Genomic DNA, 16,981 nt, shown 5'->3' on the forward strand with positions numbered 1-16,981 from the left:
TTCGAATTACACACGTTGGATCAACGATAGTGCGACAGATCGCTATTGGCATTTAAGGTGATGTTTGGATGGCAATTGCAGCTACATTACTGCCCAGAAAGCTGGGCGTCCTAAATAAGGTGAAGCGATACTTCACACCTGGACAGCTTCTAACACTTTACAAAGCTCAAGTCCGGTCGTGTATGGAGTATTGCAGCCACCTGTGGGATGGCTCAGCTAAATACCAACTCGCCGCTTTGGACTCTGTGGAGCGCAGAGCCAGGAGGATGATTGGCGACAAGAAGCTAACGGTTAAGCTTCAGTCTTTGGCCCATCGGCGGAAAGTCGCCAGCCTGTCGGTATTCTACAGGTTGCACTTCGGGGAGTGTGCCCAAGAGCTACACGAGCTTATTCCACCGTCCCCATTCTACCATCGGACTTTTAGACGCACGGCCGGTTTCCATCCTTACTTGGTAGATATTCCACCAATTCGCACGAAGCGCTTTGCTTCTACTTTCCTTATGCGCACTGCCAAGGAATGGAATTCCTTGCCGGCGTCTATATTTCCGTGTTCTTATAACCCGGCAACCTTCAAATCAAGAGTGAACAGGCACCTTCTGGGCGAGCTCGCTCCATCGTAGGCCACGTCTACGCCTCGGCTAGTCTGTGGCCATGAGTAAGCCCATTCATAATAATAAAAAAAAAGGTTCAGATTGATGTCCTAGTTGAGTGGAACCTAAATCTAACGACAATGTGGAGCAGTATCTTAATTAATTTGAAATTTGTTTTTCCGTTATTAAGGGCAATTACCATAATTTCGTCGTTGTTTTTTTTTATTTAAACATTTTTTCTGCGTATAAAACTGCGCCAAATGTCGTACTTAAACTAGACCAAAATCGAACGACGCAAGAGAGATCATCGAAAATAGCGGGAAGATTCAGAAATGGCCTGCAGGGTCCATTTTCTATTTTTTTACTGTCATCATCATCCGAGGAAGTATAGTTGTATTGCACATCAACTAGATCCATTGGTTCGTCAATATTAAATTCCGCCTCTATAGCTATATTTGGTATTACTAACAAGAATTATTATAATCCGACACGCTCGAGTAAGTAAGTATTAAAACGTCAAAAAAGTGCACGCGATTAGATAAATTATTAAATTCTAATTTTGTGAAATTGCTGCATTATGCAATATTTACACATACTTGTTTCTGTTATTGACTTTATAGTTTACGTAATAACGTTTTACTACTCAAAGCTAATTATTAACTAATGTACTCCCCTACAACACCGCGAGTTGCCTCAGACTCTCACCAAATAAGCCCTCTCGTGCGCATTTTGCAACATTCTATTAATAACTCCCCTCGTCCGCTGCGAACCGATTCTCAACCCTATCCGTATTACATACGGCTCATTTCAGCTCGCGTCCTTTCCGTCTACTCCAAGAGATATGTGGTAATACGAAATGGACTTAATCAGGAGTAAATAAAATAGGAAATAGCTCGCGGGTGTAGTTTTAATTTTCTCTTTACCTGCGGTGTTATAAATTGTACTCCGCGGTCCGCGGCGTCTGTGTGCTCTCTAAATACCTACCTAAACTGTTTTCAGTATCACTGGATATAACTAGAAGAATGGTTCTATCTAAATAAGTTTAAGTAGTCATTTCTAAACTAAGTGCTAACTACACAGTCATTTTATGAGTTTACTGTATGGGGAGGCAAACCAACACTATACTTACTATATACTAATTAAGTTAAGAAGTTTAACATTCTCACCAAAGATTCGTTCTCGCTTCCCCTGGCGTGACACAACCCTTGAAAAGTTTTCCCGGTTGACGGTTTTCTACTTACTTACATATTTTGAACACCTAATACTACGCTATGCTACTAAAGAATATGAAAGGATGAAGAACATAACATATCGACGACCGGTCTGGCCTAGTGGATAGTGACCCTGCCTGCGAAGCCGATGGTCCTGGGTTCGAATCCCAGTAAGGGCATTTATTTGTGTGATGAACACTAATATTTGTTCATGAGTCATGGGTGTTTTCTATGTATATAAGTATGTATTTAACTATATAAGCATGTATATCATCGCCTAGCACCCATAGTACAAGCTTTGCTTAGTTTGGGGCTAGGTTGATCTGTGTAAGATGTCCCCTAATATTTATTTATATTTATTTTATATTTATTATGTAATACATGAATAGTTAATAATTACTCAATTTAAAAATGAACATTGAACATGAAGAAATAGCATTACTGAATGAAGCCACTTCTTGAATTGGTACACTAGTTACACTACCATAATTAAATCCTTCTACCTCAACCTCGAAACAAGGCATAGGTTAACGACGCTAAAGGATGACTCACGCTAGACCGGGCCGTGTCCGGGCCGGAGCTTCCGGCGCTTACTTTTCTAAGATAACATGACAGGCGGTGACGTGATGCTTTCCATAGAAAACGATGCGCCGGAAGCTCCGGGCCGGACACAGCCCGGTCCAATGTGAGTCATCCTTAAAACGTTTGTCTAACAATCTCATATATTACGCTAGATCATGAAACGAGTCCAGAAAATCCTGATTATAGACATCGTAGCGATTTGTACCTACAAATATGTATACATATATGTACCTAATTACTCGTACCTTCATTGGATGATAATTATCGTTTAACTAAACCAATTGTCAATATATAACCTTTTATTGTCCCAGGGACATACACAAACAAGATAACGTTGGTAGGTCGTACTGAAAGTCCACCTACATACTTTTAAGATGACTAGAACGTCTAAATACAAAACAGCAAACACCCACCAATTCTCCAAAACGAATGAATCATAACTCAAGTGGCATCTCAAAACCAATCTCAACGCGTCGTATCTCAAGCAAATCCCAACTCCTTCCGATCCGAGCAAATTGCAAAGGTCAAAAACATCAGCCTTCAGCAGTCGAGTAAAAAGGCCTTTCATTGAATCGTGGAATCCCCGCCCCGTATTTAAATTGCACTCTAAACTTTCAGCGGTTGAAATGAAATTTGTTGCCGCGTTTTCAGTAAACACAGGAATAACTTCCCACCCCCAAACGATTTCCAACCCAAACCTCATCAACCTAAAGTTCAAATCAGCTTGGTTATGAATTTCACTCACATAGGTTGTTTATATTTGAAATCTCCTGAAATGGTATCGCCTGCAGGCCTCCGTCCCTCTCTCTCCCGTAGGTGTGTGTGCAGCAGCCGTCTCTGTCGGGCTGATTGAGTAGGCACGTGGTATTTCGGGAGTTGTGTAAGCGTGCGCGCATTACGTCCATGTGAGTCAATGACTCGGGTAAGCTTTATATGGCATCGACATGGGGAATGCCAATACATATTCCGAATTGGCCTCTACTGACTCATTTGGCTTGAATTTGGAATTACGTAGTATTTCAGGAGATTTTAATGTTTGTTTTGGTGCAGGCGAGTTTGATAAAATACTTTCAGGTATTTGTAACTTCAAATGCCTTTCCGATATGGCCAACATGAACAAGTGATATCTATGTGGCGATTCAGCGATTAACTACAACTCATTATAGGTTAGAGAAGGCTTTCTTTTACAACAGATAGGTACATATTTATTTACAATTTTAAACAGTATAATGCTAAAAGGTGACTAGACTAGAAGTTACAGGTATTTAGACTACATTCCAGCGCTCTGTGTCGAGGTTGTGCTGTTATAGATTAATATAATTTACATATAATAAAAATCACTGTTCGTCACGCAGGGAATAAAAACTGTCTCAGGGCCTGTTTACCTAGATTGCACTTTAAACAGCTTTAGATATATTTGTTTGTTGACCGAAATTTGTAACTAACAAGGTAGGTAACACATCAAGTTAGGTTTTTAGGGGCTTACTTACAGTGCACGTTAAATATCATAACTCGGCAACGGTATCCTGATCTTTGTCCTCTATCTAATGTAAAACCAGCGATACATCTGTAAGATATGACATAAAATAATTTATTGTTTTATTAACTTTTTTTTTTCTTTTTTTTTATATGACAACTGGTATTCGTTTTTTGAGTATAGATGCATACCTAAGTAAAGAACACTATTTAAAAAAATTAAGCAAATCGCTTGAATACATCCCGATAAACAATACAATAAAGAAAAAAATAAAAAAATAAAAAAAAATCAAATATTCGAAAGATAAAGAGATGAATAGAAAAACGATTTTCATATTTCGATATTCCAACTGATAAACTATGTAAATAGCGAAGCTTCGCTCGCACTCGCCAACTCGTTTCAGTTTGGGCAAAAATGCTTTCGTATATCCAACTGTCCTGCTGTACTATACATACTTGTTGCATTTCCCAACCAACTCTCGTGAAACTTGCGGGGTCTACATCTCACAGAGCCACTAGTAAGTACCTTAACATCAGAAATTAGCGAGTAGTTACGTTGTTAACCGTACGGGGTGTGTGTCAGTATGTCGCGCGTGGGCGGGCCAGGAATAGCCGGTGTTCGCTTTCACAACACACAACACACACATACCCACACGGAGTACGAGTATTTACTAACTGTTACTAGCTTGGAGCGGCCTTCGGACGATCAGACCGATGATTGATTAAGTACCTAATTAAAATGATTAAAATTAGAATTTAGAGCCTCAGCTCACAGTTATTAAATACTCCAATAATAAGTACTCCAACTAAACGGCGGTGTTGTAGTTAGTATAACCGTCTCAGAGACCACTTTATATTAAGACCACTATATACTGTATATTGACATATACAACACCGCCTTTGGAGTACAAGTATTTAACAACTTTTACTAGCTGGACTTCGCGCTTTGGAGTGACTTTCGTGTGATTAGTCCGATTACGAATACCAATAAATAAAGCGGTCGAATATGTCGATGCTGACAGACATTGCACATAATGATTGAAAATAGGGTCTTGGAATATATGTATAAATATATATATTTTTAATATTGTGGAGCTCTACAAATTTATGATCTTACCAATTCGCCCCCAAAGGGAGTGAAAATTTTTACGTCTTCTACGGGGACGAAGTTTAAATGTAAAGCAATGATGTGATGAGGTATGGAGTTATGTATTGTTATGTACAGCGATTAAATCCCAATTCCGTTTTTCACATTCGTAACGGTTCAGGAGATGATAAAGGATGAGGTAAATTACAAAAGTTAATGCAAACCATATATAAACAAAATGGAGCATACACCATGCCGCTTACGAACGTTACTTGTCTTACTTCAGAATATGATAGGAAGCTGAAACTTGGTCTAACATATACGTAGCCCAAATTGTTTGTGTCAATCCAAAACTCGCCTTCCTAACATTATCAGAAAAATCCAAACATAAGCGCCCGTAAACGACACTGACGAAATCCTAATCCGTAATTTAACTATAAATCCCTTCTGGTGGAATCCTAATTAAACTATTCCCCAGACGTGAGTCAACAGCGCATTGAAAGGCGGTTAAGCAAACAGGAGAGTTATTAAATAAGCAGTAACAACACGGTAATCCGTTGCTATTGGCCCCCGCGGCTATATATATTTGGAGATACTTCCTGGGGAAATGTCACTAAGTGGAAACAAAATAATTCTTATAGGGGAGTTCCTATAAGATTGTTCCTTATTACTTATAGGGACTTCAAATTTAATACCTATGTAATGTATCAAGCCCACAAATGTCCGAAATACAATGACCTTTTTGAGGTTTCTTGTAGCAATGCAGTAAGGTTTGTGCAGTCTATATAATCATTATATGCATACAAGCTGTTATTTTACACAGGAGTGACATATTTAGTAGAGATGCCACGATAATTCGGCAACTATTCGGTATTCGACCTATTCGGCCACTTTGCCGAATATTCGGTATTCGGCCGAATGTTGCCTACTATTCGGCCGAATACCGAATATCTGTTGCACCTACCTAAAAAGAAAAAATACACAAAAAATAACCAAAAACTATGTATATTTAATATTTAAAATGTATTCTTGGATAGTTTTTTACGTGTTGTATATCATTTGAAAGAGCTTAATAGATATTGAACCATTAAACAAATAAATATAAATATTGTATAAAAACTTATAAACTAAAAGTATCTAACTATTCTAAATTAATGAAAATAAAACATCCCTAAACCTGTAGTTTATACAATAAAAAATCACCCCTCGGCAAGGTCCCGTAGACGCTGGCAGCATTACCACGCTGAATTGCAATGCTTATGCGCTGTGCGAGGAAGCTGCCAGCCCTACGGTCCCCAGTCACATCCACCAGCCTCTTTGATATCGCTCCGAAAAATTTCAGGGCACTGGGACCCCATGGGCCGAGTGTTTCCACACCAAAAGGGGTAAAGCTATATTCTTGGCCGATGCGGCTGTACTTAGCCCTTTTTCTTCGCTCAGCCGCATCCGCAGCTGCACCCGGTGAGACGGAGGTGCCATGAAGATGGGACGGGGCCAGTGTATCGACGCATGTAGCGTCCCACACCAACACCCGCCCCATCTCCTATGGAATCAATGACATGCCGTCCGGCCTCTTACCATCGTCCCTGAGGACGCCGGAGGGCTCCAGCAAAGCCGGCACGTTAGCGCTGGCGAGCGCGCGTCGCAAGATGTCGTTGAGGGACGAGTGCCTGGAAAATCGCCCAGCACTCTTCTGGCACGAAAGTCCGTGGTGGCCGCGAACATCGACATCGGCACCACAAGGGCACCGATGAGGAGCACAAACACGGACACCCAGCCGCAAACAGCCAGGACACACGCAGGTTGCCACGCGCATGGTGTTGGGTTCCAAAAAGGTACCGGTGTGCACCGAAGGAAAAGCGTGCAACCAGGCCCCGGCCTCTTTGGTCCCCACCGCCAAGAGTCTGGCACGTTCTGAACCAGTGCTGCGGCTAAGAAGGTCGTCGTATATAATTTTGGACTGGACGTCATCCCAGGCCCTCTGTGATTCCCGATTCTCGGGAAATTCTTTGCCCGGGCAGGCAATAGACCAGGCGTTCTTGGCATCCGCCAAGCCAACAGTCTCATAGTTTGATGGGAAATCCCGTAGTATCTTATTTATTACCTATGAGAGCTGCTGTGCTATAAACAGAAGACAAAAACGCCGGTGCGGAGACGCACGCAATCTTGCGTACCCCTAGCCCACCGTATCGAATTGGAAGAGACGCTTGGGTCCACGATTCATCGGCCAACTGTAAATTCAAAACTGATTCCAAATTTGCTTTAACCATGTTATCAACTAGTGTAAGTAAACTTTGGAATTTTGTAAAAGAACAGCAGCAGAGCACATACGTCAATTTGGTACAAAGAGACAGAACCTCATGATGGTGATTGCGAAATGAGGGCTAATCTCAAGAAGATGACTCTCGTACCTTTGAAATTTAAGGATGGTATCCGAAATAAATCCCTGAAAAGAATCTTCAAAAATTGGCGACCCCAGTAGGTGAAGTGAGCTTCTGTCAACTACCTTAATGCCTGGCATCATGCTGTCGAACTTTTGTTTCACATCTTCCGAACGTAAAGATTCATTCCGAGTAAAAAGTTCGCACTTAGCAAAGTTAAGATCTAGTCCAATGGAATGAAACTTAGATACTACGTCCGACAGATCCGAGAGCACTGTCTCCAAGTCACCGCCTAAGGTTCCGTCGTCCAAATACCACACGTTGAATTTAGATTTTACATTTTGAATTATACGGTTAACGGCCAAACTAAAAATTACAGGTCCGAGTGGGTCACCTTGTTGGCAACCGTCCTCTGAGGATAAAACCTTTTCGTGGTAAAGCAGTTTTGTAGGATCTGCATAACAAAGGAGAAGATAGTTATAAATTTCCGGGACATTATTCTTAACCTCCGCAAGCAAAGCGTCTCTATTAACGGAATTAAACGCATTCCTCACGTCAATTTTGACCAGAACATCACAAGGCCCGCAGGAAAGGTATGTGCGTAAAGCATGGACGGCAGCTTCACAGCCTCCCCTCACACCGAAACCAAGCTGGACTGGCTCAAAGAGAGGCTGTAACTTGGACGTTACATATCTTACGGCAATTTTCGAGGCGAGACGTCTAAGTGTAGTACCAACGGCAATTGGTCTAACGCCACCATCCTTTTTTGTCAAGGCGATTAAATTTGCCCCGTAAAGAATCGGAACTATGTCGGGGTTGACCTTACCGAGATACATGAAATTGATTAATTTGGTAATTGAATCGATTAAACGTTCGCCCGCGGAAAGTTGTTAAATACGAAGGCACGTTTTTGAGCATTTGTTGATTACAATTTTTTTATTTTTTCATGGGTCTGATTTGATTGACTCTAACGACATTCATTAATTCTGTTCAACATAAAAATGTATCTTAGCAAACGTTGTGCTTTGTCGGCGAACAGTTTTCATAATAATTGTGACTCAAAATGTTCGCATGTCATGCCGAATATTCGGTATTCGGCCGAGAGAGGGGCCGAATATTCGGTATTCGGTATTCGGCCAAATTCACTATTCGGGGTATATCTCTTATATTTAGTTTTAAAATCAGTATTTGCATTACGCCTCGCCTTTTCCCGCCCACACGTCACTAAATCAATCCTTGTCAATAAAGCCCCAAACCTGGCTAACTAACAAACTAACTAACTGAGCAACTAAGCCGGCGCACGCGCCGCTGCTAATTACGCCAGCGAGGCGGCTAATGCGCGCACGGCCCACTAGACGGCAGTAAGTCAAGAGAGGGCTAAATCTAATATTACCCGATGACCATTAGACTTTATACCATTGCAATAAAGTTTACGAAAAATCAGTCTTAAAAATAGTTATTTGTTTTACACGGGAGCAAAGTTGTTGTTTAACCGCTCGTGCTAATATTGATACCCGAGCAAGCGAACGATTCCAACATTTTTTCGGGTTCGAAAAATGGAATCTGAGCGTTGCGAGGGTTTCAAAGCACGAGGGTTAAACAAAATTTGCCCCCGAGTGAAACACAACATTTTTCACTACGCCAACTCGAAGAAAATATTAACTGTAAGTTATCAAACCAAATCAAATCCAACTGAATGTTATTAAATATTTATCATTCAAAATCACCATTTCAATCAAAATTTCAAAAGTCAATTCTATCAGCAGACATAAGAAAACTACTCAAATATTTGCATTTGATTACTTTGCCTCACATGTGAATAAAATGCAACTTTGCTATCAGTTTTGGAACTATCAAGAGAGCCATTACCAGTTGGTGTGGTGAAAACATGTTTGCCGAATATCGGTACTTTAACCGACACGTACGTATACGTACATTGGAAAACCTGCCGAATGTGGAATCACTGGAATCCCGAATAATTACCGAATGCTCGGTCTATCTCTAATTCACATTGAGTACCTATCAGTAGTGACATTTTGCTTTTAATTGAAGTTATCATGTTAGTAACATCACACTTAAACTAAAATTAAGTTAAGAAACATTTTGATATGTTTACTTTACTCGTAGGTTTGTACCTAAGTTATTTAAAATAATTATGAATCATTGAAATCAATCCTGGATCATTGCAGTCTCATAATAGCAACAATTAAATAAAATAAAATTAGCAGACGTCACGTGTCCCTCGTGTTTGTATCAGTTCTCGCAGCCTCGTCCGCCCCGGGCCCGCGCGGGTTCCCACGGGTAATTGTTATTAAAAGGGATTACTCGGGGACATTATTAAACCAGACTTAATGAAAATATTTTATCGGGGGGAGACATGTGGAAGCCGTGATTAGCTGAACTCGTTTCATTTTTGGCGATGGAATTGTTTTCATGATTCTGCGACATGTTTACCAAAACTTTATATGTATACATATTTTTGTACAGTTAGCAGTGTTGCTGCATATATAATATATGTCTCACCTTGAGGTATGCAAGCATTCATCTGGTTTAACCTATTGATATAAATAAATATTATAAAACAAAATGCAGTGGCCTACAAATAAATATCAGTCTTGAACTTGAAAGTTGAAACCTGTGTTAGTTAGTTTCATCTAAAATATTTTTGGCTCTAAACAGCAACACTGCTAACTGTACTTGCATCGGTGGACCTTATTACGAAAGGCGTAAGGTCCACCGATGTACAGTTAACAGCGTGGGCGATGGTACCTACTGCGATTTTTTTATTTTAAATTTTTTTACATAGGAGGCAAACGAGCAGATATTAATAAAATTAGAAAGGAAATTTTAACTTCTAGTTACTTTAAAGACCAAGGTTCTGTTTGGAGTGTATAACTACTGGGTGCCTAATGCCAATTTTTTTACGAAAACTCACTGTAACAACACCTAAAATAATACGCAAAATAACTACCTACTCCGCTGCATGGTCTGGGTCATAATTATGTTACCAATAGAAACTTACATTTTTTTGGTAAATGGCCTTTTATTATTGGCAATGGCAATAGCATTGCACCTAAAGAATTAATTAAGATTAGGACCTTCATAAATCAATCTTCGGTTTAGTAATTGGAGCTAACATCATCAACCGAAAAAGCTATAAAATACCTACCATAGTAGTCAACATTTTGAATCTGGTAAAACATTACAGTCGTCACGTCGTCAGAGTGCGCAAGCTATTATTGCAAACGATTAGCCAATTTAATTGATCGATGCTAATCAAATCATTATTATCTACGACCGACTAAATCTGTGACCGACGGCCAATTATGCGCGCCGCGTGCCGTCGACAATGGCGCCGACAATTAGCGCGGACCATTTGTCGGCGCCGACTAAACTAGGGTCCCGCGTGGTACAGGTATGATAACATTAGCAAATAGCCATTTGACGGTCGTAACGACTGGGGCATAGCCAAGGTGACAATCGTGTATTCTAAACACTAATCGAAAAGTAAATAATGTATGTAAGTACCTAATAGAAATGAGAATTTAAACGACCAGTCACGTGATCATTTTCCATTTTGCGAATGTCATGGCTATGCCTTTAGATATTATGGTTGCCATTGGTTGCACTGACCTACAATAAAATTATAGGTACTTAATGTTATATAATGTCTATCGTGTTAGGTCTACCTGCACTCTCGCCGTTAGATCATACCTAATTCTTAAGCCCCCTCCAGACTATGCGCGTGAATCGCGGGCGAAGCCGCGAACGCAAGTGTGGAGTCGATTTTCGCAGACAGCGAAATGATAACACTGTTGCAAAGTGTCTTCGTAAACTGAAAGAATCTTGTTTATAGGTAACTGCATAAACGCACGTGGAACAAGTTTAAATGTTTGAATAAAATATACAGCTTTTGTTCGCGTGCGTGATGCCGTCACATTTCTGCTGAACAGCCTAAATTTGTAATCACTGTAATCAGTGCTTATTCCTCGACAATATACAATTATACATCTTCATATGGACTTCTCATAGTTTCCTTTACGCCCAGATTTAACAAACACGACCAATGGGCCGATGGTCTAACTTCGGAAAAAAGTCTAACTATTTGAATTAGCTACGCGGTCGCTTGTGGCATCATAATCATGTTAACATCTAATATTTAGTAAAAGAAAAGTACCTACTTTATAGTGCGACATAAACGAGTAGAAATTAAATAAAACGGAACTAAGAAATTTGCCATGTTTAAATATTTTACGTCAAAAATGTGACAGTCACGTAGGAAGTGCGCCCTCTATTATTTTCTACAATTTCTTGTCGGACTATAATAGACCGACAAGAAATTGTAGAAATTATAAAGTGGCAACATCGTAGTGTCGTCCCTTTCAAATCAATCTAAGAAAACAGGACGACACTACGATGTTGCCACTTGATAATTTCTACAATTTCTTATCGGTCTATTCTATAAGCACTTCGTTGATTCTTTAAATAATACCTACTGCTTGGAAGGCAAGTAAGTTTAAAAAATATTAACTGACAAGTTGACAGTAATGTCAGTAATTAATCAGTTTAAACGGTGCATGAACGGTGAATTGCACGTCCAGCCCAAAAACTAAAAAATAACCACATAAACACTCAATATGTAAATATATGCACCAATACTAGAAATAGTTTAACTTATCAGTGTCAGTTTAGTGTTAACACAAGAATCCATTTGCTGTTTTGGAGCGAGTACGAAGAAAAAGTAAGGTACGTATGCACATATAGTTGGTCAAACCAATTTGTCAGTCAGTAACAACCAGGAAAACTCTACTCATCCTTTTCTTTTGGGTGCTAGTACTAGTGTAAGACAAAGATAGTATGATTCTCTCTGCCTATCATTGAAATGAGACAGTCCTTTGACAAACTATATCTACTAGCAACTAAATCATAAGTAGTCAATCCCATGGAAGATTCATCATCGTCTTCCTCGCGTTATCCCGGCATTTTGCCACGGCTCATGGGAGCCTGGGGTCCGCTTGGCAACTAATCCCGAGAATTGGCGTAGGCACTAGGTTTTACGAAAGACCTAAAGAAGATTAAAGGATGAATATGTTCTTCATTTGTTTTTCAGGTCACAGTATACTTAGGTAAATTGGTTTACACTGTTTAGACTTTTTATCATATAACTTTTATAGTTCCACATCTCCAGGTTATACGAGCCGGGGCTCGAACCCGCGACCTTCGGTTTAAAAGTCGGACGCCTCAAAGGGTTTACGCCGTTCCCCCTAAATCTATTCAACATCCGATAAAACTTTTACAGCTATGATACCAAGTTTACCGACGCTTATTCCCAGTTTTCCACACTGATACGTAGAACTAAAATAAAACTAGGGACTTATCGTTCACCCGAAAGTGTAAGTAGCCTTGTGTCCTTTACACGACTGCGCATAATTCGAGGTTCCTTCACCGTCGTGGACAGAATGAAGGGTTCCGCTAGTGTGGAGGGGCACGCCCCGACGCGACGGCCCCGGAACAAGCGATGAATATAAATATTTAATATTTTATAGCAGATTAATGGCAAATAAGCCCGTCTGCTGGTAAGCGGTCACTTTTGGCTGAGGTCGCTTACAACGCCAACTGCGTGTTGTCTAGGTACCCTAAAACCTAAGTGAGTACAGAATATTTTCTTCCTGAAGAACCCCATGATTCTTATACGTACCTACTGTTTAAGCCTGAAGAAGCTGAAAATATTAATGGAAATGGCTAATTGCGCCTGCATGGCACTGTGTTCCTAAATTATTCAGTAAATCATCTTCATCTTCGCCCGCATCCGCATAAAGGTGTGTCCATTTTAAAACCCCCAACTAATTTCCGGTTCTCGCCATACAAACTACCGGGAGCATTCCCTGATACCAACAGCAACAGCATTCCCCAAATTGTTGGCCAAAAAGGCTAGGTACATGACGTGTCGCGCCGCCCTCACGTGCCCGCTCACCGCTGCGCTCATGCGCTCGCTATATTAGTGGTCGTACAAACACGCCCGGGCGTCCCCCAACTATTTACAAGGCTACACGATTAGTCGCGCCGCCCCTAACTACTGAGGTCTACTTAGATCACAACAACCTGCTGCTGCTGGACTTACTTGTTAGGTAGTAATAGGTTAGGGTAGGGTTAGGGTTCTTGTATTTATAGTAGGTAACTATTATACCGTACACTAGCTGTGTATTTATAATGTAGGATCGAAACAATAACAATTGTTTCGATCTCACGTAGGTTCCCTTTTTTACGTTGGCTTAACACGGCGGGAAGAAGTTGAAGAAGAAGAAGAAGGTCAACTTCTTTCCGCCGTGTAAGGAAGTTATCGACAATATCGATGGAGCCATATTACTTACCCAAAGATCTAATTAAAATGTTATTTTTGGGTTTTCTTGTTCTTGGATCAAAATTCTTTTCGTTGTCTTGTTTCCGACCACTCTGTCACGCTTGTACCTATTTGTGTCTTCTACCAAATAGGTACCTATAAAAAAAACAAGTGATGTAATTAATAATTAACGTAAAGTTGACGAGTATATTTTACATAATAAAAATTAAAAACTTAATTTCGTCTCATATGAAAAGCCCCACTCCGTCACATTTTTGGGGACAAAAAACAAGACAACGAAAATAATTTTGGCCCTTTTAATTAGTTTACAGCCAAGTGGATAAACCTTTCTCGCAAACTAAACAATAAACCACAAACACACAGAGAGACTGATCGACATGAAAACTTCCTTAAAATGTTATGTGCAAACTAAGATTAAATATCCTTAATAAAATGAATGACAGTTGGACGTCACAATCGCGGCAGTAATGCGGCGGCGAATGTCATTAATTTTATTAAGGAAATTGACAGATACAACGGCGGCAAAAACGACGACATAACAGTAATGCAGCTGCAGTTGATATCCGAACATCACCTTAAGTTTCATGTGAGAAAGAATAAATCCTTTCGGCCGCGTAGGCAACCGAAGGTTTGTAACCAATTACGAAAGAAGAAAAAATCTACTTTTTAACCGACTTCCATATCTCAAGGAAGGAGGTTATCAATTCGCTTGTATGTTTTTTTATATTTGTTACTCCATATCTAGTGAGTATTATATTCTTTGCTCCATATCTCCGTCATTACTGGACCGATTTTAAAAATTCTTTTTTAGATTGTATGTACATATATGCATACAGATTGGTCCCGTTTTGATCAAAACCCAGTTCTGATGATGGGATCCATGAGGAATCGAGAGAACTCCTCAAATCCTAAAGGCATACATATAGTGTTATCAACAAATCAAGCATATACATTAAAAAAGTGACATTTGAGGAATTGGAACTGCTGATGATGATGATGACCAGAACGAAACTCTTTAACGACGCATAGCTCGCGTTTGGCGATTTTTCCTCTTCGTTATGTTTGTTACGCAAGTTAGGTTTTTAAGCCATATTTATGTCAAGCTCAAGTTCTGAACATGGGATCCGGAATCGAGGGAACTCCTCAAATCTTAAAGGCATACGTATAGAATTTTCTGTATTTTCATCATAAAATAAAACACTAATTAATTTGATGAAGTGGAACTGCTGATGATGATCAGAACAGAACTCTTCAACCACGCATAGTACATGTTTGGAGATTTCGAATTTCGATTTTGACTTGGACTGGGACACGGACTCGGAACCAGATCCGGACTCGTACCCGGATCCGGTTAAGACCCGGACCCGGACCTAGACTCGGACTCGGACTCGGACTTGGACTCGGACCCGGACTCGGACCCGGACTCGGACCCGGACTCGGACCCGGACTCGGACCCGGACTCGGACCCGGACTCGGACCCATAAAATATAGGTATAAAGTATGATGATGCCAAACCCCTCCCGCTCAAACCCCCGTACACCGCACCGCATGCGCCGTTAAGTGGGTTAGGTTAGGTTTGAACTGCGATCCTCACAGAACCGAACAAAAGTGGGTTAGGTCAGGTTAGAATTGCGAGCCTTATAGAAACAAATGCTACTAGAAAAGTGGGTGATTTTACCTCCTTTTCTACATAGCGCACCATCTACAATAATCTTTCACCGGGCCCCATAGAAGTCGGTTTTTTTTTTCTTAAATATTATTACGATACTATAGATAATACTAACAGGCCTATTCGGATTTCGAGATAATCACAAGATCTTGAGACGATTTAGAGATCAACTAGATCTACATTAGATATCGACTAGATGTGATTTGGATATCTAAGTCATAACTTGTCGAAATCGTTCAAGAGGACCTCCAGAATCGCGGAAACGTCAAAATTGACATATCTATCTTACAAATATGTTTAAATTATCCGTATCGTAACTTGTTGAAGTCTAGTAGAAATCTAATTCATTTCCCGAATCGAGCCGTAAGACTTATTGTTTTTTTCACAACATTTCATAATTTATTATGAATGAATGAATGAATAATATTTATTTCAGGACTAGTCCCATATTATGTTAGTTTATTATATTCCACCACCATATTATATTCCACCTGTAAAACCGTAAGATAGTTTCGATCTACGCGCATCTCATCTCACATACTTCAGCTGACGCATGTTATTAGTGCAGCGCGCGCGCACCTGCCGCGAATAGCCGGCCAATGCACCCGCTGCAGCCCCCCACCCCGCTGCCGCTTACACCCGGCCATCCCGCTGTACACGCGTCCCAATGCGCGCTCAAACCGAAAATAAAACAAGCGTTACAAAACAGAACCAGCTATGTATACAAAGCTAGACGAAGAGAAAAGTCAATCAGGAATATTGTTGTAATGTTATTGGTATCTGATTGAGGGTGATCAATGAATGGTAGCTAAATATATCTGTCGCACTGAACTTCGCTGTTGAACCGATTGTATTAATACTTTGTAAACAATAGGTAATAGATCAATAGGAGGCATCGGCCCTTGCCAATCGCACTGCACTTGATCGAGCGCTTCCGATTTGAACGCGACACGAGAGGTAACAGCTGGTAAAAATAATCTGTTGCTATTTTATGTGGTTCACGTAAAGTTTTAGGGGTACCTAAATAGTAAAATTAGTGAGGTTTAAAAATACAAGAAGTTCCTAATAACTACATACAACTTCAGATTTCATAGTTTTCTTACTGGTATTTTCTAAACTTTTTAAGATATAAGGATGATAAGAAAGGTGTTTAAATCAAGTTTTATTGATAGGCTTTGATCAATCCTTAAATAAGTGAGGACCGAATTATCAATAACTTATGTGTAAAATTCTAAAAAAATTATGTTAAAAGCGAAAGAAATCCTAAATAGGGCTCGCCACCGCCCGTAGTACTTTCGTTCCGACGCGCGGCGAGCGCCCGATAAGGTGGCGGGGCGAACCTAGGACCTCAGGACCTTGAATCGATATAGGATTGATCTTAGAGGGTGATCTTTGGGGTAGGAGGCCACCCCGAGCCGCCAGGGTCAGGGGTCGGCGGCGTAAAGTAGCAGCCGCGGGCGGCGGAGCGCACGCCTTGTATGGGCGCGAGCGCAGCGCGGCTGCGCATATATAAGCCTCCCGCGCCGTCCTCTCCGCACTCGCAGTCTCGCTGCCGTAGAGTCAACATCCCGCGTCCCGACACCCAACACAACCGCCAACATGTGTGACGACGATGTTGCCGCGC

At 40.6% G+C, this 16,981-nt stretch overlaps 1 protein-coding gene across 1 annotated transcript in view; it reads left to right on the plus strand.

The window, feature by feature from the left end:
* Positions 1 to 16,879: 16,879 nt before the first annotated feature.
* LOC134801463 (actin, muscle) overlaps positions 16,880 to 16,981 on the plus strand; it is a 1,430-nt gene continuing 1,328 nt past the window's right edge. The window contains exon 1 of the mRNA XM_063774063.1: positions 16,880 to 16,981. This exon is cut by the window's right edge and continues 1,328 nt beyond it. Coding sequence (XP_063630133.1) covers positions 16,957 to 16,981 — 25 coding nt within the window. The 5' untranslated portion in view covers positions 16,880 to 16,956.

The sequence above is a fragment of the Cydia splendana genome, chromosome 2, assembly GCF_910591565.1.
Source record: "Cydia splendana chromosome 2, ilCydSple1.2, whole genome shotgun sequence".
NCBI classification, from domain to species: Eukaryota; Metazoa; Arthropoda; class Insecta; order Lepidoptera; family Tortricidae; genus Cydia; species Cydia splendana.